The sequence below is a fragment of the Haliotis rubra genome, unplaced genomic scaffold (genome assembly GCF_003918875.1).
Source record: "Haliotis rubra isolate DU_JTF1 unplaced genomic scaffold, ASM391887v1 Scf91, whole genome shotgun sequence".
Classification (NCBI taxonomy): domain Eukaryota; kingdom Metazoa; phylum Mollusca; class Gastropoda; order Lepetellida; family Haliotidae; genus Haliotis; species Haliotis rubra.
Window position 1 is genome coordinate 1,382,241 of NW_025767646.1, and position 27,723 is coordinate 1,409,963.

General features: G+C 38.8%; 1 protein-coding gene across 1 annotated transcript in view; it reads right to left on the minus strand.

Moving 5' to 3' along the window:
- Positions 1-1,259: 1,259 nt before the first annotated feature.
- LOC124264098 overlaps positions 1,260-27,723 on the minus strand; it is a 28,896-nt gene continuing 2,432 nt past the window's right edge. The window contains 13 exon segments of the mRNA XM_046698825.1: positions 1,260-2,083; positions 2,821-3,923; positions 4,368-5,198; positions 5,200-5,275; positions 5,632-5,719; positions 6,305-6,481; positions 6,753-6,873; positions 7,238-7,345; positions 7,890-8,057; positions 8,838-9,076; positions 13,763-13,800; positions 14,189-14,295; positions 15,370-15,458. Coding sequence (XP_046554781.1) covers positions 1,969-2,083; positions 2,821-3,923; positions 4,368-5,198; positions 5,200-5,275; positions 5,632-5,719; positions 6,305-6,481; positions 6,753-6,873; positions 7,238-7,345; positions 7,890-8,057; positions 8,838-9,076; positions 13,763-13,800; positions 14,189-14,295; positions 15,370-15,458 — 3,260 coding nt within the window. The 3' untranslated portion in view covers positions 1,260-1,968.

Genomic DNA, 27,723 nt, shown 5'->3' on the forward strand with positions numbered 1-27,723 from the left:
CAACAAATAAATACATAAATACAACAGTGTATTATGAAACACCCTAGGAATAATATAGAATTAATATTTTATGGATAATATCAGAGTTTGTAAACAACTACAGTTTTCAAAACATTCACTGTTCCTCATTCTATTTTTTAGGTTGTTTCTGTGTAAAAAAAAATCAACAAATTCATAAAAAAGCAATAACATAACACATCAAGTATTGTTTTCTAAATTTCAATACAAACTGAAATCATTCCCTTTGGGTTAAACTACTGTTAGATTATCCATCTAAACTAAATCAGCACTTTAGGCCACAGCTTCAAGATACGGTAACATATCTAGACATTAATAAATAGTTAAATATATATTTATATATTATATTATAATACATCAAACCGCACATTACTGTGCGGTGTATACAACACACTCATTGTCTCAACATTCAACAAAATCTGTTACTCATTCATTCATCTCATTGATTTTGCCTCCATTATAATTGCTCCCTCTCAAGGAAAATGGAAACGTATATAGCGATTCTGATTAATGACATCTTTCATATCTCACACGCAATATAGATCTAACATATTTGGATGAACAGAATACATCAACAATAAATACCGTGAATGATTTACGATTTGAAAACCTTGTGTTGCCTGAAGCTGCCTGATTGAATGCAGACCAGATTATGAAGGTAGTTGTGTGGAGAGTATAACACAAAATATACATTTAGGTTTTGGACAAAACAAATCAACTTGTGTGTATGGTACGGAGTGTGAATGATCATATACCATCATTTTGACTGACTGACTGAGTTTGGTTTTACGCCGCTTTTAGCAATATTCCAGCAACATCACGGCGGGGGACACCAGAAATGGGCTTCACACATTGTACCCATGTGGGGATTCGAACCCGGGGCTTCAGCGTGACGAGCCAACGCTTTAACCATTAGGCTACCCCACCGCCCCCCAGTGTACCCACACATTTCTTCTATACAAAACCTAACTGTAGCATTCTAGCTGTTTTCAAATGTCGTGGTCACTTGCAATTCTGAATAGTGAGTCAGTTGGTTGCACAAATCTTAACAAGCCAAGCACTCGTTTTGTAAGGATGAAAGTTCATTGTTTTCTTGTAATAAGATCCTTTACCCAACTGTATATGAATATTTCATATCACAGAATAAGGTCACCATGCAAGGTCATGAACCTCTACTGAAGGTCGTGACCTTACCATACAAAGTTCAAGGCCATGCTGATCACTGTCAAGGTCGGTTTGTCCTTTGAGACTGAGAAGATGGCCATAGTTATCACTTTCAGCAATGGAGTCTCGTAGATCACATCAGGTCATAGTTATCACATCATAGGTGGTGGCACCAACTGCTCTGTCTCGTGCTGTTGTCACGAAACATGAACTTGTCAGCAGCCATGTTTGTGAAATCAGGATTTGCAAGGCCATATCAAATGTAATGTCTAAGAGCTAATACTACCGTCTTTTCATATCTACAGCATAATATCCACTCCCTTTTGTCGCCTGCATCTAAGCTTGCACATCCTTCCCTGGGTCTTTTCTGCCGCCTGTACAAGAACACCATCATCCACAGACACAGGTCAATCGCTACTAAATGCATATAGCCAAGGATAAAGTCAAATGTCAGCAAACACATAAATCAAATTTTGGCAATTTACAAACTGTCTGGGTGAATCCTATCCATCGGAGCATCTTGAAGGCACGTCTGTAAACGTACAAGAAATGCCATTTTCTGCGGAGATGTGAACATAGTCATCTACAGGGCTGAATGACTGTCAGCACACAAGCAAAACCAGATCCAACTTCTCTCTTCGTGCACCCACAACACTACTCAGCGAGTCAAATATAGCTGCTCTTGTCACAGTTAACATAAAATGCAAATATTCAATGATCATAGCACCTGCTGCTGTAGTTAGTCCTTGAGGAATGATGCACTCCTCATTGTGTCAGAGGTGAGAATCAGACCCCAGCCTCTTTCTCCACGCTATTTGACATCCTGGACATGGCCTGACTAGTAGGTAGAGATTCCTCGGGCCTCGGAGTGGACAGGTTCAGAGGCTGAGTGTGGTCATTCCTGCAACACAAGATAACATTGAACTGAACATACTGTCGTAATTGAGTGGACCAGGGTTCACGCCTTGACTTTGTCAACCTACATCAGAAAGTAAACTCACTAAGTAGCCACATAATGACCCTCATCCTCCATGACAAACATTAACATGCAAGCAAAATTAATATCAGTGGGTGAGTGGGTGAGTTTTATGCCGCTTTTAGCAACATTCCACGGGGATACCAGAAATGGGTTTCACACATTGTACCCATGTCGAGAATCAAACCAAGATATTCGGCGTACATTTTCTAGGAGGGCCAGTAACCCTTACAAACTCTACCCCACCTGTCTAGTAACTTTGTTTTTACTTTACTGTTTGAACATGGAATTCCATACAAAAGTATGCTCTAAATAAATTTTGTTGATAACTATGTTCTCCCTATTGGCTACATAATATTGTTTACTAGATTTTGTCTGAATATCCTCTAATCACAAGTGTCATTGTAGCATTCCTACTGCACTTGCTAACAATGATTAACAATTTGTACTCCTGTTAAGAGGAGTAGAACAAAGCGATCTTAGTGTTAAGGTGATCGTAATACCGTCACTTTAACATAAACTTATGACAGTCATAGAGCTGAGGTTGTTTCCTACAATGGCACACAGTAACGTTTGCTGTGAGAGTAAGGCACTGGACTCCCTGCCAAACGTTTTACTTTTGACATTCACAGGTTTCCTCTAAAACTGAAGTGGATGCCTACCGTTTGTCTGTGGTTTGTGCTGCACTTTTGCTGCCATAGGGCTGAGTGAACTGCTGCATGTTGGCAAGATGTTGGTTGAGGGGGCCTGGGGGGAAGCTAACACCCCTCATCTGGGGCAGATCTCGATTTAACATGGACTGGTAGAGAGCTGAGGAGTAGTTCTGGGAGGCGAGGAGAGCTGCTGTCACTTGAGCCTGGGAAGTTGTGGGCGGAAGCAGCACTGTCCCATTGGTGGCAGGTGTGCTGGGCTTCTGCTTACTGTCCTGAACACCATTTTCCTTGGCTATTTTCTGCAAATTCTCCATACTATCAAACTTCCTCATCAACTTGTCCTTCAGATGAGACACTGCTGTGGCATGGAACTGCTCCTTAGATCCAGCTTCTGCAGCCACTTTGGGTTTGGCCTCCAATGAGACTCCATTCACTGGACATTGACCTTGAATGCCGCTATACATCATATTAGGGCTGTCTGTCATGGAGGAAGACCCTGCCTGCTGCATCATGGGATAGGCATGGTTCCAGGGAATTGTGGGTATTGTTGGCCGTGTAAGCTGTGGCTGAACAACCTGAGTTGGGGCTTTGAGGTGAGCAAGAAGGTTAGGGTGAGCTTCTCTCGCAGATCTTTTGGATTTTTCATCTTGTTCTTCTTTCACACAAGCATCTCTGATAACTGCAGCAATCTCTGAGTCCTCTGGGGTGGGGGAGGAGTCTAGAGTCATGGAATTATCATAGTCTTCATTACTGGAATGTACAGTATGTTTTCTCATCTTGTCAAACTTCTTGTGGAAGATCTCCGGAGTGGCTTCATCCTCTGACTTGATGTCGATGTCCAGCCTCTCTGATGACCCAGAGAGAGAGGCAGTGGTCACTGTGGCAGATGCTTCTTTGGGAGAACTTCTCTTCTCTGCCCCGAAAGCCTCGATTCCTGCCTTTCTGAGTACTGGCATGTCAACGTCCGAGGACTTCCCACCCATTTGATCATCTCGGGGGCTGATACGGAGAAGGACGGGAGGGGGTGGGGAGATGCCAATCACAGAGCTGGGTGGGGGGTAGAGGCCGTGTCGGGTGGCAGCATCATACATGGCCTGCTCCTGAACCATTCTCTGCAAGACAGGGAAAACAATGCTCAATATATAAAGTGCATCATTTATTAATCTGATCTCTGATTGATTTCAAACAAGCTGTCTTACTCTTACTAACATTCATCATAAAACAGTAAGGTGTTTTGTCACGGTACAGTGACTAAACATTGTTTTATTCTGGACTTCACAATAATCAAGCCATACAAAGGTGGCCTGGATACTGTAAGCCAATGGATGACAACATAAGCAATTATTCAGGCTAATGGAGCACATTAAACTACCCAATACACAGTTTTGTCAGATCGAAAAGCAAGCATGTGGTGCTGCAGACTTACTTTGCCTTAATCTGACCACAGACATCTGCCTGAGTACAGCATACAATACATCGTGCTTAAGGCTTACAATATTGAATGTCCAGACTTTTTACCATTTTTCATACATATACATATATACAAAATATCCCACCTTGAGTTTAGCCATTTCTTGACCATGAGCTCTTTTCTCAGCATCATGAAGGAGAGTTTCTGGGTTGACACTGAGATAAGATGGATGGCGGTCAACCAGCAAGGATTTCTTTCTGGCATGAAGACCGTAGGAAGAGCTGATGCTGCCTCGCCTCATCTCGGGGGACAGGTACTGAGAATCGGCTGACATCTGATCTTTGTCAGGGAACTGCTTGAGAGAGGACACGCGAGATGCTCGGCCTTCGCTATTGATATGAAAACTGTAGCAGCGAGGGCGCATGTTAGGATAGTCATCCGTGCCAAATGACCCTGACCTTGACCTTGGACGGGGTGAATTGGGTGAAGACCCAAATGCTATGAGTCCTTCTGGGTTGAGAAGAGGACTGGCACGAGAACTGCAATGGCTGGAATCTGCAGTGGATATTGGCACAAACTCGCGGTTGCTGTTCAAATATGGATAATTCTCCTCTGGAATTGGACTACTGGCCGCACTGCTTGATATAGAAGGTGGCATGCTGTCTCCTCTGAAAGTTGCACGCTTTTCCAGACGATCACTCAGTTTGTTCACCATTTTGTTAATGTACTCTCTGTCCAAAGTATATCTTCTCCTGTTTCCTTCCTCAATAGTATGCAGACGAGGTCGTGTGAGCGTATCACGATCTAATGTATTGCACCGGCGTCGAGGTTGATCAGCAACCATTCCATAGAAACCACTCATTTCCTCGCGGTAGAATGTTCCATATGGGGTTCTCAGTACCACCTGTTGGTGAGCTGCTGCTTCAAATGGTAGTCGTTGACTAGGCACGCCGTTGCTGTCAATAGAGGCGGAGTCAGCGCTGTTGAATCCCGGAGGTCACAGTCATGTTAGAGGATGCCTCTGAGAGGGTGGGCGACACAGAACGGACAGATCTAAAAGTGAAATAACACAATGAATATGCATGAAAGATGTCTACCCTTTGGGAACCAGCAACTTCAAATTCTTTCTGTGGCGGACGACTGGGATGTTACAATGTTAAACCTGGGATGTTAAAATTTTATTCATCACATTAAGCATGCCAAATGAATAATTTAGCCAATATTTCTAAAACATATTTTTCATTCACAAAAGATTCCATTGCCCTGCAAACAAACTGTTGGTGCCTGATAACAAAGGCATTGAAAGTTACCAGATTGTATTATCACTTCCTTTTAAGAAGATGGAGCTGTAATATCTACACAATTTATTTCTACATTTATTGACACTTGACACTGTTATTGTTTCGTACCGTATACTTTGAGCATCTTGAAAGTCCATCTCCATCTCTTCAGCACTGTTACGTTTTTCTTGAGCATTTCGGCTGCCATTTTGACCAGCTGAAATGAGAAAAGTAAAAGTGTCAAGAAAGACATACACAGAAACGATGATCCACCCATGAAAGAATAAGAACCAATTGTGATGTTTACTGATCATGAAGATTAGGAGGGTGCTTTGGATTATGAGACTGGCGACTGGAGTGAGTGAGTGAGTTTAGTTTTACGCCACACTCAGCAATATTCCAGCTATATGGCAGCGGTCTGCAAATAATCGAGACAATCCAGTGATTAACAGCATGAGCATCGACCTGCGCAATTGGGAACCGATGACACGTGTCAACCAAGCCAGCGAGCCTGATCACCCGATCCTGTTAGTCGCCTCTTACGACAAGCATGAGTTACTGAAGGTTCATTCTAACTCGGACCTTCACGGGTAGCTGGAACTGAGCTTAGATTGAAATTCATTTCTATGATAACCACCACTGGTGGTCTATGAGGATCTGTGCCCACACACAACTAGTATCCAATGATGCTCAATTCGGCCTCATCGGAAACTCAGGCTGGTTGGGTAAGACAAGGTTGTTTCATGTGAAAGCATACTGTACATATTTTGTTGCTTGGGACTTGATAAAGAGTGGCACATACCTATGGATTTCTCTGAGTGCAATGTGTTGAGTGTGCGGAGGTCTGTGGTTTTCATGAGCAGTTTAGCGAAGAGTGTGCTGTCCTCTTTGTGGTTTGTGTTAATGATGTTCTGGAGAGCCTCGGTCAGTCTGTTCTGTATCCTCTCCACCTGCTCCAGGTTACGGAGGCCAGGACGGTCTGAACAGAGCAAACATAAAGGTGAATATGTTCAAGACAAGCATATCTTCAATCAAAAAAAGCATTTTGTTATTTTTTTTAAATTTTCGAACGTAACAGTTGATTGAGAAATATATTTGTTTGACCTTTAGGAAATAATACACCAGTTTCTCAGGCAATGGTATTTAAATGTTCTTTTTGATAAATGTATTACTGCAGTATGATAAGTTGTTTACTTCAGAGGAAACATCTGAAAAGATATGAATAATATATACAAACATAATCATCTTACCTGGTGACAACAATACAATAGCAGAGAAGACAGCCAGTTCATCATCACTTAAGTTCAATCGATTGAATCTCTCAGCAAAGTCAAACATAGAATCCAACAGAAAGCCAGCATTTGACGTCATCTGAAACAGTGAGTGAGTGAGTGAGTGAGTGAGTCAGTGAGTGAGTGAGTGAGTGAGTGAGTGAGTGAGTGAGTGAGTGGTCTAATGTTTAATGCCACATTCAGCAATATTCCAGCTATATGGCGGCAGTCTGTAAATAATCAAGTCTGGACCAGACAATCAAGTGATCAACAACATGTTTCATCGATCTACGTAATTGGGATACGATGACATGTCAACCCAGTCAGCGAGCATGGGCATTATTTACTGTACTAATGTCATTATCAATCCAAAAACAACAAATCTTGAAAACAAACACAAAATTGAGATATTCGTCCCTGCAATGTTTTTCTTTATTATCACTATGATTGTCATGTCAGCTCACCGAAGCTAGATGTCTCTTGAAGAGTCGGCCTCCTGTGAACATCATGGTGTTTGTGTCTGGGTCAAACAGACAGGCAAGTCTCACAAGCAGCACCTCAAACGTCCCAGCCTGGATCATGCAAACAGGTGTATTTGTCAATATACGTCATCACACAGAATTACTTTTGGGTCAACAGACATCATCTGTCATAGTCTATCATGAATCAGTTTATTGGATTGCTTCAATTTTGCTGAGTTAAATTTCTGGAAAAGTATTTACATGCATAACATTTACATCCAACCATATTGGTTTGTTGTTTAACGCTGCACTCAGCAATATTCGAGCTATAAGATGGCGGTCTGTAAATAATCAAGTCTGGACCAGACAATCCAGTGATCAACAGCACAAGCATTGATCTATGCAGTTGAATATGATGAAATGAGTCACCCAAGTCAGCGAGTCTGACCACCTGATCCTGTTAGTCGCCTCTTATGACAAGGATGGGTTGCTAAAATCCAATTCTAACCCAAATCTTCATGGGTTGGACCAACATTGTGACCATCCGATCCTCATGTTTTACTCTTATAGTATGGGATGTGGGGATGTATTGAGATTCAAAATCTGATTTGTTTCCCTTGTCTGAGCTCATCTGTCAAGCGGGATCGTAACTCACCTTGAGCAGTGTGACCTGATCATCCTGGTTCAACAGAGTGAATCCTGGGATACCCTTGGCAAAGTCCACAACTGACTTAATGGCGGGTGTGAAGCTCTCAGAGAAATCTTCCCAGTCAGCGTTGTTGGCGTTGTTGTCCATGCCGAGCTGGTTGTTGAGAGGGCAAGCCTGCAACACAATCACCAATGGAACATTACTAACCCAAGTCAACAACAAACAAATAAATGTCATCGTTTAGATGTTAATAGGAGCAGTGTGTGATAGTGGCGCCCAGTTGTAGTTTTGTTTGTTCGTTGTTAAACTGCACTAAGCAATAGTCCAGCTGTATGGCAGCAGTCTTTTAATTATCGAGTCTGGACCAGACAATCCAATGATGAACAGCATGAGCATCGATCTATGCAAATGGGATACGATGACATGTGTCAACCAAGTCATGTGACCACCTGATCCCTTTAGTCACTTCTTACAACAAGCATGGGTTGCCGAGGATAGCTTCAAACCCGCATCTCTGTACAGTTGTAGTAAGTGCCTTGGCATGTCCAGTCATCCAGTCTAGTAATATTCACAGCTAATTTTGCTTTAATGCCAATATAATCTGTTTGGCTTCATAATGGAGACTCTGGCACTGATGTCTTATGTTTAATTAACAATGATGTGAAATCAGGGTTATCAGCTATTACTGATTGAGCTAGATCAAAACACCTGAATTCTCAGTCCTTAATAATGTTAACTAAATGCCCTGTTCTCATGATCTAAGGTCTCCATGTGTTTTGAACCTCTTCAAGCAGACAAAGGCTGGGAAAAGGATGTGGGAGTGTGCCCTACTTATTTTGAGAGTCAAAGTCTATTTAGAGAAAAATTACTTTTTTGTATAGAGGGATGCGTGGTACTTGAGTAATATATCAATCAGAATGGGAGATACAACCAATTATTTCCCCTCCCACTCACCATGTGTGCTGGACAGTTGAGATACTCATTAGTTTGAAGGGCGTTCTCCCTCATCTTCTGAACATGAAGTGAAGTAAATTCACACGTGAGGTGATGGCTGTTGACGACAGCCTGTATAACATCGGTCTCATTCTGGAGGATGGTAGATAGAGCTATGGTCTGGGACTGGGAGTTCACTTTCTGCATCTGCTCAATAATACGAGCTTTCTCCTTCTTTGGGACACGTCCAAACCTCACGGCTGAAAATCAGAACATGTCCTACATCAAAACATCATCAAACAAACTGTGTCACAAAGAATTTGTGTCCAGCCAAGGTGTAAAATTTAGCTATTTTCAACACAGAGTACTACAGTTACTATGCAATTAATTGAAGACTGAACATATAGCCTTCCAGTACAGGGTCTCATGAGTATTCTGCACATCATCATCATCATCATCATCATCATCATCATCATCATCATCATGTGAGAGGACAGATGAGATAGTTGCGTGGTTAAAGCTTGCTATACCATAGATAAGGGTTCAAGTCTCCACATGGGTACAGCGTGTGAAGCCCTTTCCTGGCGTCCCCTATCATGATATTCCTTAAAGCAATAACACAACACTTGCTCATCTGAACACTTTTGTAATCCGTTGAAGAGTGAGTGAGTTTAGTTTTACGCCGCTTTTAGCAATGTTCCAGCAATATCACGGCAGGGGACACCAGAAATGGGCTTCACACATTGTACCCATGTGGAGAATCGAACCCGGGTCTTCGGCATGACGAGCAAACGCTTTAACCACTAGGCTACCCCCCGCCCCAATCTGTTGAAGAAGTGTATTCAGTGTAAAGGCCACTGGTCCATGTACAATACATAACAAACAATGAATGCATAAAGTGTGGTGGTAGTTGGATATTTGATGAAGGGTATACCACACCATGCTCATACCACAGTGGAGCACAGTGGCGTAGTGGTTAGTATGCTGGCCTCTTACGCCAAAAGGTCTGGGTTCGAATCCTACGGAGACACCAAAATTTGTAACCTGGGTCTCATACTGTGTTGTGTCCCTGGGCAATGCACTTCGTCCACATTGCACTCAGTCCACCCAGCTGTTCAAAATGGGTACCTGGGAAACGGATTTACGGACCTCTACAGTTGCGTGAAGCGCTTAGTAGCAGCTTTGAAAGCACAATTCCGTCAGGGTAATAATGTAAAGCCAGAGAACAGCGTCGTGTTGGATTCTAGGCGCAAATATTAGCATTATTATTATTACCATCATAATAATGAGGACCATACTGATAAATCTTCTTGGACATATTTTGACACTTAATAAAGGTCATCTTTGTAGTCCGTTCACTTATATCACGACGTGTATCATAGTTATCACATGTAATCCTGATAATATAAGATATTGAATATCACACCAGCAGTATCTGGGCCATATTGCGACTGATACAAAAATAACATCAAATTTATGAAACAGTCTTACATTATTCCTCCAGGTAAAGCAGACGAGAGTTAAGAGATTCTTTGACCGTTATATTGTACAAAAATAAATTATTCATATAGTGAAAGATGTTTGATTTATGGCAGTTTTACTATCGTCACACTAAGAGTATTGAGTGCATCCTTTCTGACAATCCTGCCTCTGTATCAAGCATAATGGGAAATTAATTCAATTCGTTTTATGGTATGTTTTCTAAAATAATTAAAACTCAGTTCCCGAAATATATGAGCTTATGTTATTAATTTTAAAAAGTACTCAGATGCTGATTTACATCTAATTCATATATATATATATATATATATATATATATACACATATCACACACACACACACACACACACATAACAATATAGTTGTTTTAACTTAATCATGAAGACGTTATAAACATTTAAAAGTTGATCCTGATTATCTGCATTGTATTAAGTTGTTGGACCTTAAAGGTTTTATTTATGAGTTCGACCCACTTTCTTTGTGCACTGACTCTACAACTCAGCATGCTTAGCGAGCTGTATCTATCCAAGCCAGAGGGCAAAGTGACACTAAATCCTTGTTACACTGAGTGGAAACCAGGCTGAGTGAGCGTGGTTCCCTACATTGTGAATAATCCATGACATACATTATTTATACATGTTTTTGTTCCGTACACTCTGTACACATGAAGTCATCAATGATATACGTTCCACCTCTGCTCATAAACAAGTGCTGGGCTCCCCACCCCCAGAAAAACAGAGTTAGTGAAACAGCAGGGTGGGAAAATGCCTGAGTGGGGTTACTGGGGATTAGGGGAAAACTACTTATAAACGCAAAACAAGACGGAGGAATTCATGGCGGGATGTAGGTCAAGGTGAGCTTCTTACTCATAACCTCATAACATTTCAAATAAAGCTACACCTTTTGAACTCTCACTCTGTATGAAATATTGATCAGCTAATTCAGCTCACTGAAACGTACAATAGTTTTCTGATTACATGACTATCATTCTGTCGCAAATTTACATTAAAGGATAAATAATCCTAAAAATATTTTTAACTGTTGCTTTCAATTAAAATCAAGGCATGTAAACATATTTTATAAGATAAATCAATTTTTATAAGATCCTACTTTGGTCATGAGCCATAAATCCCATACTAAGTGCAGATCTTGAGCAGAAAAGGTGTTTGGTTCTCCATGCTTATACATACATACTAATATTGGTATAGCACCAACATCCAGATCAGCTGCTCAAAGTGCTTTGTTTTCCCTCGATCATTGGATGTCAATCATATTTTCAATCTCAACTCCCTGGGGATCATAGAACTCTAACAGGCATTTAGGCGCACCAAGCTAATGTGGCTTATCTTGATAGCTGATGGAATAAGGAGCTGGTATTTTGGGGCACCTGTTTGATTGGTGTGTGACCTGTTTGATTGGTGTATGACCTGTTTGATGAACCTCTTTTGATTGGTGTGTGACCTGTTTGATTGGTGTGTGACCTGTTTGATTGGTGTGTGACCTGTTTAATCAGAGTGTGACCTGGTTGATTGGTCTGTGACCTGTTTGATGGGTGTTTGACCGGTTTAATCAGAGTGTGACCTGTGATCAGATGTGACCTGTTTGATCAATGTGTGACCTGATTGATGAGTCTGAGACCTGTTTGATGAATGTGTGACCTGTTTGATGGGTGTGTGACCTGCTTGATCAACATGTGACCTATTTGATACGTGTGTGACCTATCAATTTGCATGTGACCTGTTTGATGAACGTGTGACCTGCCTGATGAGTCTGACCTGTTTGATCAGTGTGTCACCTGTTTGCTCAGAGTGTGGCCTATTGATTAGCATGTGAACTGTTTGACGGGTGCATGACCTGCTCAGCAGCATGTGACTGCTCTGGTCAGAATGACCTTTTTGCTGAGAGTGTTTGATCAAGAATCATCCTGCCCTGACAGCAGGAACCAGTGCCTATTCAGCATACCATTAGTTTGTACAGCTAGACCAATCTACAGGCCTTACAGGTATAGTTTGAGAGAGGGACATTTACACCATTTTGGGAATATTCCAGCAACGTCATGTGACAAGAGAAATGTGCTACAATTGAGGGGGTGAATGATTGGGTACTACATTTAACAACTTTCGAGTAATATCTAGGAAGGGGAGATCAGAAATGAGCTTCCTAATGGAAACTGAACCTGATTCTGACTTACCTAGATTTACTGTATAGATAAGCAGAATTTTAAGGACCCCAAAAAGTAGTCTGTAGAAAGAAGTCAGCTTATCTAAGGGTTAAACTTATTTTTCTGGTGGTAAGAATCTCTAATCTAGTTGTTCGTTAATTTCAATAGACTTGGTTGTCTGAGCTAAAAATATTTCAGAGACAAACATGTGTAGCACAGTACCACAATCCGGATATATATACATTGTTACAGATTGTTGAACTTAAGTCACTGACTTCCCTGAACAGATTAAACATCCAAATGAAAAGTGAAAGCAGGTAGCGTAGGTGATAACATCCAGGAAGTGATGTGGACAATATCAGATGATTATCCTTTCCTCAGAAACATCAACTGAACAGTAACTATGATATAATAATCATGATTTTGTATAGCGGTGGTCTGATTAATTGAAATAATTGAAGATTGGTTGCAATGACAAAACGACCAAGCAATCGATCATGTTTTCTCATAATCAAACACAAACAATTTTGGACCACTTGTTTGCAATAACAATATTTTTCAAAAGGTTGATTTTGTCTCTACATTGCATAAGCACTACCTACAAGCTCATTCCAAGTCATGATTAAATTTATCTTATTAACTCCAGGAAATGTATGTTCCTAACACACTACTCATCCTTTAAAGATGTGAAATTGGCAAATGCATTTTGTGCAATTTGCAAAAAACCCGAGAGAACTACATGTTTTTTCTTTATTTTTTGTGCATTAACAAACATAACCAGGAAAAGTTGATAAATGACGCTAACCAATTATTTTCGATGATTTATCGGTTGTAATGAACCAATCATCAATTATGAGATTTACACCAATACCCAACGCTAATGTTTTATATGATGCATAAAATAACTGAGTTTAGGTCCTGATCAATCAAAGAGAATCAAAACCCTTCTTCCTTACAATGAAAACATGTCCCATATTGGGCAATTGGGTAGCCTTGTGGTGTAAGTGTTTGCTTGTCTCAAGAAAGGTCCAGGTTTGAATGTGGGTACAATGTGTGAGTCATCTGGTGACCCTGCTGTAATCTGGGGGAATATTGCTGACAAGTCATAAGACCACACTCACTCTCATCTTCTATGTCATAGCTACAATAGAGTGAGTGAGTCAATATTGTTTCATGCCACATGAGCAATATTGCAGCTATTCGATATTGCACTGAGACCATGATGATGATGATGATGATGATGATGATAATGATGTCATGAATAAAATATGAAATAACTACTCACCATCTCTGGACATTCCAACTGAAATACATTTCTTCAACCTGGAAAATGACAAAAATGATATTACAGAATAGGAATCTATGCTTGACCTTCTGAATATTTCCATCATAAAAAACACAAAATCATAATCAGTTGGATAATGAGAGTTTTCGGGCAGATTTTTTAACACAGATACTCTGTTTATGTAGAACTGCCCTGGTATATGACAACATAGATGGACATTTATTTAAAAAAATATGCATGTTAAAACACATCTTTATCTACAAAACAAGTCCAAAGGGAGCCCAGAACAGACGTGAGGCAATCTAGACTTGCCACATCATTCAAGACTTGAGTAGGACTCCTGTTTAATATATTCTCTAGGGTCTTGGAGACAGACCAATAACAGCAGTGCATAGACATCCTGGGACAAATAGTCAACATCCTCACCTACAGTATTGACACCGGTTCCGATTAACTCGCATGATATTGCACTGCTGGTTCTTAAGACAGGGTCTGTATTGGATCTTCTGTTGTATACTACGTCGGAAGAAGCCCTGAAACAAGGCAACACTGCTGTAAATATGTTGATTATCTAGAAACGGTTGTAGGTGGGGTGAATGGGATATAAACACTGCATGCAGGATTACCGCACAGATATTGCGATTACTAAGCTTGTGTGTGTGTATGTAGATGTACATGGTGTGGGAGTGTGTGGCTTTCCCTGTATGTATGTGGCTTTGTGTGGGTGGGATGGGGGGGGGTGGAGGGGCTCTGTGTGTGTGTGGGGAATGGAGGGCTGTGTGTGTGTGTGTGTGTGTTTGGGGGGAATGGAGGGGCTCTGTGTGGCTGTGGCTGCTTGTACTACATCACACCACACAGACACAGTATACTGTCTCTGAGGAGTCTAGTTAGTGTTTAATGCCCTTGGTGCTGAGAATCAGACAAAGTAACAGGTACCATGTTTTACGACCTTTTCACCTGATGCAGCCATGAATCTCGCACCAACCCGTAGAAGCTTTGTCACTGGAAATCACTGTACTTAGATACTGTGGTCTAAATGTGATATCAACTGTGTATGTATTATTTATATGCGATATTGTTGTATAAACTGTGAAATACTATATTAAATATACACATATTGTGAAACATGTGACACTTAGTTAGATACTGTTGTATACCACTACTCAAGGACATAAGTGCTACATATTACTGGAGGTAAAACCTGTTGTATTGTTGTAAGAAATTATTACATAAATGGGATTTTGTTCTAAAATACTGATACATTTAATAAAACTTTAACACACTGTCATAATTGTAAGAAAGCATTACAATTGTTATCACTGTTCACTGTTATCATTCTTGCAACTTTGTATTACTAAGTTCAATAATTAATATGATACAACTTACAAGACTTTGATAAAAAGTTTTGAATATAAATCATGCTGTCAAAATGACTTATACACTACAATCTTAAACCTACCTAAAGAGGCTGTAATACTATCTTTATACTACTTTCTTTATACACTGTGTTTCTGTGAATTTATGTACAATAATTAGTGTAGCCACTACACATGAAAACTGAATGTGTATTAGTAAATCTTTGTATCATGTGTCATATTTTAGCTCACCTTACAGCCTTCACATGCATGTACGCCATAGTGAAAGCCGCTAGCTTTGTCCCCACACACTCGACAAAGTACTGTTTCCCCATCAAACTCTGAAACATAATAAAATCCATACTACAACACTGTTGATATTACACATGGTTACAACAACATCTATATATTAATGTATCAGTGCAGATATATCACACATGTCCTTATTATGTTATCACGCTTCCATATTACATGTTATCACACATGTCCATATTATATGTTATCACACATGTCCATATTATATGTTATCACACATGTCCATATTATATGTTATCACACATGTCCATATTATATGTTATCACACATGTCCATATTATATGTTATCACACATGTCCATATTATATGTTATCACACATGTCCATATTATATGTTACCACACATGTCCATATTATATGTTATCACACATGTCCACATTATATGTTATCACACATGTCCAAATTATATGTTATCACACATGTCCATATTATATGTTATCACACATGTCCACATTATATGTTATCACACATGTCCATATACATTATCACATAGCATCCATATAATAAGTTATCACTCATATCCAAAGTATACATTATCCCACAGTTTTCACAATTATATATTAATTACAACAGCGTCCATATCATAGGTGTACGGTATCATCGATGACCAAATTATATGTATCAGAACAGCATCTGTAAGTCAGTATAAAAATTCACTCAGTATTTTGATTCCATTAAAATTCCGACAGCTAATTATCTTTCCGGATCACAAAATCTCTTCACATCTTAACATGAATAATGGTATTATGCAATATTCCACTTTCAATCATAAGGAGGCCCTTTCAAAGATGCATATAAGAAATCAAACCTTGTAGGCCTGTGGACATGCTTATTGTTGGTTGGTGAGAACAGAAAATTTAAATCATATAAATATTACATATGATGCCAAGATGTGTGGTTAGTCTTATACGGAACACCAAATTCATTCTTAAAAAACTTGTGGTTAATTAATACCGAGCAATTAAAAGTTGCCAAAAAGTCGCCTGCTAATTACCACTAATTATACCTGTTATAAATTCATTAACTGACCATCAAGTGAATGATGACAAAGAACATGTGTAGGTTTATACCACCTAACACGGGTTACAACGAGGGAGTATTAATTGCTGTATTGCATGCAATTTTAATTGCATGTGATAACTTATGGTCCGACACTGTTTTGAGAATATGAACAGAACTTCATTCTTAAATAAGAAGTACATATAATCATTTGCTGTGTGCTAAAACTGTATGTACCTATTTACCTAAGTAAATTTTCAGATTCTTCTAGCAATGGCAAAGTAGGGTTGTTTAGTTTATGGATTCAAATAAATCAAATGTCAATTTTTAATATCATACGTAATAGACGTCATATTTTACACGACATGATTAAATATTGAGGTTAAAAAAACACAGAAATGGTATCAATTTAGATCAGTCATTATACCATCCAGGCATTAGAAAACCTGAAAAAGCCCACACTGCTTTGATACTTTATTACAATCAGACAAGAACTACCGGGGATATTTTCAAATAACTGCATCTGATGGGCATCCACCCTTCTTAATATCGCACTGTTTAGGTTGAAGAAATTAACCATAACCGTGATGAGTGAGGCTGATCATTGTTTTCGCTATCACAAGCGTCTGGCTCGAACAAATAAGGCCTAGCGACACCAAGCGATTTTGACAGAATCGTCTATGAAAACAAGTTGTAACTCGGAAACTAGGCAAAGCAGGAGACAAAATTAATGACAGTAGATTGTGAGAACATATAGCTTTCATTTTTCACAGCAGTTGTCACGATTTCAGGTTTATACAAACCTGTAAACAAGATAATTTACCCCCTGAAATGTACATGAATTCTGCATCGGCCCTCATATCTATTCCTCATATGACGTCACAGAGACGCGCTGCTCTGATTGGTTGAAATTTCGTTCGCGGGTGAGAATTGTGCACTGTTGTCAAAAAGGTTGATTTAAGTTAATTAAAGATCGAAAAGATTAGTTTTAATGACGGGTTTCATTTATAACGATGCCAATTAGAGATTTATGTATTTGTACCCCTAGAGTATATGTGATCTTTAAGTAATGTAGGGTGATTATAGACCTTCCATGTGTTACACTAAATGTCAATAAAAATGTCAGGGTTGGCACTAAATTATCAGGAACTTTCTACCGGGTCAATACACAGTATAGCCACCGAGGACTGTTACATGATTTATAGTCTCCATTCTGTATATATCAGTATACATCACAGAAAAGACACACTCTCTGCCTTGTCATTTCACCTTGTACTTATTTTAATTCATGCAAGACAGAAATGCATTGTATCAATCCCATATTTGTTTCCTTTCATATATGTCCTGTCAAGCCAATCCTGTACAACGACAAATATATACCTGAATATAATCAGTCCAAAAAGAACCCAAGTCGGCAAATATAGGCAAACTTAACCACCTATTTTCCACACGCACAGCTATTATGAGACAGATAGGTGTATTGTGTAATTAACAGGTCTCATGTCTCTGGTCACCAGTACAGGTGTATATGATATTATAAAAATTGTTTACCTTCGTCTAGGCAAAATAAACCACCTATTTTCCACACATACAACTACACTGTATTACGAGACAGAGAGGTGCATTGTATAATTAACAGGTCACATGTCTCGGTACACCTGTACAGGTGAATAAATTAATTTACAAATCTTTACCTTTGTCTTATTTGTGAAATATTTCTGATATCTATCCAATACCAACTACCTCAAATTAAATCGTTTTCTTCATAAACAAAACCTTTTGACCTGAAATGTAGACAACATCTGTTCACAAATCAATACCACTAACTACACAAGTCTCTTAAGCTTGACCGTTGACTGTATTCAACAGACTCAGACACTGTATTTCCACATTAGGAAAAATCAATTACCGCTGTTTCAAATCTGTTTGGCTGTTGGTTGACCCCACGGTGACTGCTTGCTGGGTCACCCCTCCCCCCATGTTTCATCCAACTCACAGCCTGCCTTACCTATCTCCTGACCAATTGACCGCTCTCTGAACTCGTTGCCATGAGACACAAATACCCCTGTATGAGTAATTCTCATTGGGGCATCAAGGTAAATGAGGTAGACTTGCACAGGGCCCTTAGAAGGCCAGAAACTATATTGCAGCATATTTATGCACAATCTTTAATACATATCACCATCTTTACAACTTTAAACGAATTCTGTATATATGTTATTTCCATGTCATTATACCACATGATTTCTAAAAAATTGTTATAATGTACATCATTTATGTGTGAAATGTATCTATATTTCTTGTACCTGCTGTGTTTATATTTGTACATTTGTAGTTTATAGAATATTGCCACTGTTTCTTCATGGAATGCTATGCAATAAATATCTTATCTTATCAAAGCTATTTAGAATGGTTTAGTGCAAGGAATCAGTACACAAATGATACTTGCATCTTATACTTCTTAAAACAAGCTAAAGACACGTTACTTCTTTGCATTACTACAATAGTCTTCAATTTCAACCACCGTCTGAAACTTGTGTCTAATAAAATGTCGTATGGTCTAGTGAGATCAGCCTGTGTTATTCCAGAAACTAAGACTAAATTCTATTGAATACAATGCCAAAAAATAAAAGTATTCGGCACAAACAGCTACAGTAAATTTGCCATGCCAGATAAACTACAGCAATAATACAATAATGGGTGTTCCTAAACTTTTTAGAGTAGTAGGTTATAAAGATTTTGCATGTGGGGATTCATGAAATTGATAATATCTCTACACAAAATGTTTTTGCTCCTTTATTTCTAACAAACACTAAACAGTTTTGTATAAACAAATTTATTCAAGTTGAACCCCAAAACTAATTGTCTAAAATAAAATACATAATATTATATATTTATTTTCATAAAAATGGGAAGGTAACATATGTGATTTCTGTAAAAGTACACCAGATTGATATGTATCGTCATAGTAACTAATAGCACTACTGAAACAGAACCAAGTCTACAGCAATCCCCGATCAGGTTGACCATCGGCCAGAGTTCACTGCTGACACACACAAGTCATGTGACCAGCGGTCAACATGTGGCCATCGCATAATTAACAAATATTGATCACAAATGCACCATGTTTGTCAGTGTTGATAGCCATGGGAATCTACCCCGGCTGCCTTAGTGGACTGGGACTACCTCTTGAACTCTGTATAGCAGTCCCTCCTCTTGTCAATAACCTACAATAGGCTTGACTGGGTGATGACTTCATGGCCCCACCCCGAGATTGCCACCAGAGAAACATGATTCACGTGGCAACATTTTCAGTATTGATTTGATCTTTAACACCATGTTAATCCATGATCGGCCATAATCAGGTTTCTTTCTTCATAATTTATCAAAGTGTATCAAACTGAAAAATACATGACTACTGAACTAAGCTGAACTCTCTAAGAAAATATTATCATTGATTACAAAACATTGTCACAAATGTTAAAAAATTATAACAAAACAATTCTTAATTTTTTTCGCAATATTCACCTTAAAAACAACAATTGAGAACCCAGAATAATTTTTTCTCATAACACTTTGATAAGCAAGACTAATATTTTCCCAGTTATCACATTTAATTTTTACCTTAATCACTGCTAACAAATCAGCATTACTGCTACTACTCTCCCTACAACTACTTTCAAACAAATGCTACTACTCTACTACTACTTCACACACCATCTGCCTTACCTTCCACTTTATATCTACTTATACTGCAATTATGACAACCATCATATTGTTGCTATCTCTTTCTGCATGGAACCAAATCAATAATATGGGGAGCATGGTGAGAGTTATTACATAACAATCGAACATGGTCACTCCTGTCAATACACAATATTGACCACTTCCTCTGTTGAAAGTATTGACCCTGTATGTCAAATCAGCTGTGTCCCCATTGTTCTCAAACAGAGCTTGGAAGCAAACAGGAAACAAAAGATGTTGTTGAGGAGCCAATGAAATTCATCTTATAATTCCTAATAGATTTTCTGTATTAACAGCTGTCTACAATCATTAATCATAAATATATTAATCTCTATTCATAGGTGTTACTTTATGTGAGATGTCAACAACTGTCCAATAATTTGTCCTATGGCGGACTATTGATCACTGGAATTCTTGACGCTGGAATCAAAATGTACGCTTTAACAAAAACTTTATCAACAGAGAATTGCAATAACAGTGCAGTTCTCAACCGGATTATGACTAAATGTCGGATATACATCGTGAGAATGGCAGACAGACTGGTGTAGAATTTAGATTTAAAAAGAACATGATCCGTTCCCTTATTTCCTGTTTATAATACTTAAGAACATAGACAATGAATTGTATTTTGTAACCATTGTTTCTATCATTTTCCAAATTTTTCCACAATCATCAAACATTATGATTCTATTTTACAATTTAGATTTACAATAAAGAATCAAATCAAAGTTTTATCCTTTGTTTTAGAGTTTCATAGGCCTAGTTTCCACTGTAGTGGGGGTGGTGGGATAGACTAGTGGTTAAAGTGTTCGCTTGTCACACCGAAGACCTGGGTTCGATTCCTCACATGGGTACAATGTGTGAAGCCCATTTCTGATGTCCCCCAGCGTGATATTGCTGGAATATTGCTAAAAGCGGTGTAAAACCATACTCATTCACTCACTCACTCCTGCCATTTCTGGTTTACCCCGCTGTGACATTGCTGGAATATTGCTAAAAGCAGTACAAAACCATACCCACTCACTCAACTGGGCTGTTGTAAGTCACGAAATATTTTTTGTATGTCACTCTGACATACACAACTTTGATGCTATTAAAACCAGGTACAGTTTTACCATGATTAAAGTCTATTATCAAGGATAATCTTGTTTCATTAGCCTCCTTATGTCTCCCATAACCCACAAGGGGATTACATAACACTCATACCCAGCTGCAGATTAGCAGGAGGATTAAGGTCAAGCATTCTTCAGTTAGCTGTGATGAGTGTTGCAGTCTTCTGGTACATGGTGGTTTTCCTACAACCTATCACACAAAGCAACTGTCATGTGCAGCAGATGTTCACAATAGGAACGAATGATCTGTTATTTCAGAGACCATATAATCTATTATATGGTCTCTGGTTATTTATATCATTTAAAAGTGTTTTCAAGAAGAATTCAAGAAACCATGGGTGTGAAAATTGGATCAACATTTTTGCCACCATTACTCAAAATCTGTCAAGCAAATTAATGCCAGGCTGTATTCAAATATATAGGAGAATATTTCTAAAAAGCGCAATGCTGTATTTGTTTGATATTGTACATATTTTCTACATCATGAATATGGATTTTGTGTCAACAGGCACTTTCATAATATCATCACTGAATTCTGGTCATTAATAATAAACTACACTGCATCTAAATGCATCTGCTATGATTGAAGAAAATCTGTGAACAAGAAACAAGAAATAAAATGTTCTCACCCATTGGACCCTGACCATTTCACCTGAATTTTTTCATAATTAATAAACGAGAGTGAGTAAGTGAGTGAGTGGGTTTCCGTCTGAAGTTTAATGCTGCATTTGGCAAAATTCAAGCTATATGGCGGTGGTCTGTAAATAATCAAGTCTGGATCAGACAATCAAGTGAAACAACATGTTTCATCGATCTACGCAATTGGTATACGATGACATGTGTCAACCAAGTCAGTGAGCCTGACCACCTGATCCCGTTAATTGTCTCTAAACGTCTTACGATAAGCATGTGTTACTGAAGATAAATATTTTAACCCGGATCTTCACAGGTAACTAGAGTGAGTGAGGGAGTTGAGTCTAATAGAGATTTCAATGCTACTCCAGTTATATCATGGCATGTGCTTTAATGTGTGAGGGAAGACTGAAGTGATGTAAGTCTCCAACGTCTACCACTTTGGTGAAAACAGTAAGCATGGGTTAGGAGCTGTCATACCCAGAATCATGATCAGAGCCAACTGGGAATCGAACCCAAATCATAGTTATTGTTCTGTCCCAAGGGGGTGCAACCCTGCACAGAACTTGCATTGATTCATATGACAGAGTCTGTGTCCTTTAATTTAGAAGGTAGACTATCTGTGTTATAGCTTTGTTGTACAGTCTGTTGTATTCTGACCTCTTTGCCAATTCCATGTTTGTACACCTGTCATTCAATCGGCAATACGAGAACTAATAGAATCTCGACAGTCAGATGAAGACATCTGTACTTTTCATTTCAGATGCATACATGTCTCATGACTGTCAAGGAGTGGTGGGGTCGCCTAGTGGTTAAAGTGTTCATTCATCACACCGAAGGCTTGGGTTCGATTTCCCCACATGGGCACATGTGTGAAGCCTATTTCAGGTGTCCCTTGTCATGATATTGCTGGAATATTGCTAAATGCAGCGTAAAACTAAACTCACTCACTCATGACAGTCAATGTGTTTCAACAATAAAACACTTTGAGATCATGTCCCTAATTTCACACACAACGTCCATGGGAACATCATGTAACGGGACATGCGATATCGAAAATCTAATTTCCACTAACCGTAAAATCATAAACCCGCCTCATAAACACTGCTAAAAATATGCCAATCAATACGCCTACGTCAATGTGACCTCGTTCTCCCTACCAACAATACATGTTTGTGTACAATTCCTACATGAATTAGACTAACAGTAAATGCGTCATTGGCCATCTGGAAAGCCAGGACTGACCTCAACTACACCATACCACTCTTATGCAAGTTAACGAGGTATTGACTAGTCTCAGCCCTAATGCCTGGGGCTGTTGTTATGCCTTAATGCATTTGCGCTCTCAATAATCACTGAGGTCACTCAGTGGTCACTTCTAACCAAAACATCTTCACTATCCCTGAACTTCGTGAACTGTGCCCTATTTATTAGAGGACTTTTGTTCTGCCTGACGAGATCGTGTTTTATCTGTTTTACTAACTGGAGATCTTACAGGAAATATAGGTTTGGGGTTTTCAGGTGTAGCAACATTTTGAAAATATTCTGACAACATTAAATGAATATTGCGAAGCTGAATATATGACATAATCGTTCTTAAATGCTTTCCTCTAAATAAAATAATAAGTCGGCACAGAGTCGACAATGGACTCTCATTTTAATCCTTAACACAAATTGTCTGATGTAGGATACAATTATCCTAACTTAAAAATCGTATTCACATTTTTACTGTTCCAAACTTGTTTTACATTTGGAGACTCAAATTTCTAAGATTTTGGCAATGGAATATTAATTCCTGTTAAAATCATCTCGAAGATGGACTAACAGGATTTAATGAATTTTAAATACTTATTAAGCGACATAAAAATTCATCATTCATAACCAACAGCATTCAACACGTTATAAACCAAATCTGTAAATAATGCAATGATGGCTAAAACTCAGAAAGAAGTCAGATTGTGGGAGTCATATCTATGACAATGGCAATATATCTAGAAGCATGATTAAGAGACTAGCTCAACAGGAATATCATCAGCTACCAAAAACCAATTAAACCAAACATTTAGATATGTCTTGAATCTGACGCATTGAATCCATACATTTAGCTCTGTATTTACCTAACGCAGATTACTTCATTCATCTTGACACTTAAAGCCGATAACATGCAAGCTACAGCAACAGATATGTCTGAAGAACATAAATAGAAATTTACTTTGTCGGAAAAACTCATTCTTTATTCATCTTTGATGCTTTTTATTAATTGTTTTATCTCAAACAGCTTAGAAAGACATACACAGCATGAATATGTGTGTAAGTAGACCCTTGAATTAATATTTCACATCCTCGATAGTGACCTACAAAATCGGACAAGTCTGTGTGCACCACGTTTCACCAACACCTGTGCAGAAATTAGCATACCTGCGAACAAGATGGGTCATGCCCTCTCACCTGAACGCAGCTATTTTTAGCATGACCTGAGGTCAAGCTGAGCAAGTGGGGTTCAGGGAGAATTATTTCGGGTGAAACATGTAGGAGACAAACAAACATGTTGTGCCCTGGTCTGGATATGTCAGTCATATAGTATTAGACTTACCACAGCGAGAAAAACAAAATGGAGGATGACTAATGGCCTCCTAGTGATCAGTGTTGGGAATCAGTTTCTAGGTTTTTATAAAGATTTTTTATCAGGTTCTTTCTGAATGAGGTATATGGGACACTTTTCTGTGGAAATTGGTTTCATAAAGATATTTATCATGTTCTTTCTGAATGAGGTATATGGGACACTTTTCTGTGGAAATTGGTTTTATAAAGATTTCTTATCATGTTCTTTCTAAATGAGGTATATGGGACACTTTTCTGTGGAAATTGGTTTTATAAAGATTTCTTATCATATTCTTTCTAAATGAGGTATATGGGACACTTTTCTGTGGAAAGAAGGTTGTCCATTTTTATAGTTGCTTAGAAAAAGATGTAAAAATTGTATATGTGCTATATGTTTACATAACAATAACGTTTCAGTCTCATCAATCATGTCATTACAATATGGGACTTCAGCCAATAGCCTGAAGACAAAATCAAGTAAAATTCTGTTTGGTCTATTAAGCTCATTTAATAACAGTCAATAAATTCTGATGAAAATACTGTTAAGAGCCATGGTTGGACTAGCAGTCTCTGAAGGATTTTGCACATACTTTTACCATATACTGACTGACTACAGCTTTTAGCAATATTCCAGCAACATATGATGGGGACACCTGAAATGTCACACATTGTGCCCATATGGGGATTGAACCTGGGGTGAGGAGAGCGCTCTAAAATATGGTACCCCAGCCCCTTTACCATATACAGTTATTACCCCAACACATGATTACTGCACATGTACTGTGAATTGCTGGTGACGGACTGTGAAATATGGTTCCAGTTTGTTTTCTCCAATAATGTTCTCTCCTCAATCCATACCATTTAATTTCATGCTTATAATTTAAACAGGGGCCGTGGGGTAGCCAAGCGGTTAAAGCATTTGCAAGTCATGCCAAAGACCAGGTTTGATTCCCCACATGGATACAATGTGTGAAGCCCATTTTTGGTGTAACCTGCCGTGATATTACTGGAATATTGCAAAAAGCGGCATAAAACTAGACTGACTCACTCACTATGATTTAGACCTGTAAATCATGATATATCAGCATATCCATCAGTTACAATAATTTATTCATTACTTCCTATTACTATTTGCTGCTTCTGTATGCATACTTCATTTGTTTATGGGCATGTTAATTGAACCTCTGTTGTACATCGCATTTGTTCTCTAGGAATGTGTTGCAATATATATATATATATTATTATTATAGGATATTTATATGGCGCATAGATCCACGCACTAGTGCATGCTCAAGGCGCTGGTATTATATATATATATTATCTACCATAATGTCTACTGTCTACTGTGACTATGTAAAAATAATGATAAACATTCGTAAATGGGTACCCGGTGGGATAAGTCACGTGACTACTAACCTTATAGCGTCTCAGAGGCAGCTTGGGTTATTTGGGGTAATGATAATAATCAGCATTGTTGTGCACATGTGTGGAAACTAGGCACAATACAAATCCATTATTTTTATATGAGCATAATGCACCATATCTACCCATTGTAGATGATCACTACCCCAGCCAATGGACCAGTGAGCCCCCCAAATTACATTCTAAGCTCCCTTAGGAGTATACAGCCCAAACTGCCCCATGGGGTGCTAGAAGTCTTACAGTCCTTCTCATCCCAACGATTACCCAGTCACTGTTGTTTGGACTTTCATACAATCAAACTGTCACTTTCCTAAGCAGACACCACCATGTTTCAGTGTTGAGTGAGTGAGTGAGTTTTAGTCTTACGCCGCTTTTAGCAATATTCCAGCAATATCACGACGGTAGACCCCAGAAATGGGCTTCACACATTGTACCCATGTAAGGAATCGAACCCGGGTCTTCGGCGTGACGAGCGAACGCTTTAACCACTAGGCTACCCCACCTCCCCTTCAGTGTGAAATAGGACTGAAACCCAACAAAATGCCAGTAGAGCTGCAACCATGCTACCTCCGTGTATTATAAACTGATTGATTATTCTCTTGTGGTTTTTCATTAAAACCCTCTAATACTATCCAACACCCACTAATGAACTCTCCAGTTCAACCCACCATCAACCTCCCCTTTGACTGAGACCCCCAGTGTGGGTCCAGGGGCGGTGGGGTAGCCTATAGTGGTTAAAGCCTTCACTCGTCACGTCCAAGACCAGGGTTCGATTCCCCACATGGGCACAATGTGTCAAGCCCATTTCTGGTGTCCCCCACCGTGATATTGCTAAAAGCGGCGTAAAACCTCACTCACTCACTCCAGTCTTGGTACAGTCTTAGGATCTGTTAAACTGTTACAGAAATATTCAAAATTTCAGTTACCAACATATCATCTTTCATTGGTATTGCCTGACTCGACATTCTGCTCAATACACTTACAAAATTGCTTAACACTGCTTTTACTTACTTGTGACAATTCATCACTCTTTCGACATCAACCAGTTTTATTTTTATTTACAATATTTCCTGACTGACTGAGTTTAGTTTTACGCGCTTTTAGCAATATTCCAGCAACATCACGGCAGGGGACACCTGAAATGGGCTTCACACATTGTACCCATGTGGGGATTCGAACCCGGGTCTTCAGTGTCACGAGCGGACGCTTTAACCACTAGGCTACCCCACCGCCCCACAATATTTCCTGTATCCAGAAAGGTGTTTAACTGTAATTGAAATTAAACAGTTTGACACATTTTCGCTGAGTCTGTAGACGTCACCTCAGAATGATGATCACCAACTGAACGATATAAAAACACCCTTTGGGATTGCATACAACAATGCATGTGGATACTTTTTAACTGAAAAAATCTTTTTTCATATATAACAAGGTAGAATTATTTTTCTCCACTTCAATGATAGCTTAAAATTATTCAGAAACATATTTTCAATTATCACCGAAAAGAATGAGATTTACAAATCATCTCATATTCACAAAAATAGAATATAACTAAAAATATTTTCTAAAATACAGCTTATTTTAAATAATTAAGCACTTAAGACTTTTTTGACATTTACATCAAAATCTTCATTACACAATGATGAACTGATAATTGAGAAAGAAACAAACTTAGCACATATTCTAGCGATATTGTGTTAAGTCCCAACATGTTCCTGTTGTTCTACGGAGAAAACAGGAAAAGCCTCTCACAAATTAAACATAGACTTGAAACAGGAAGT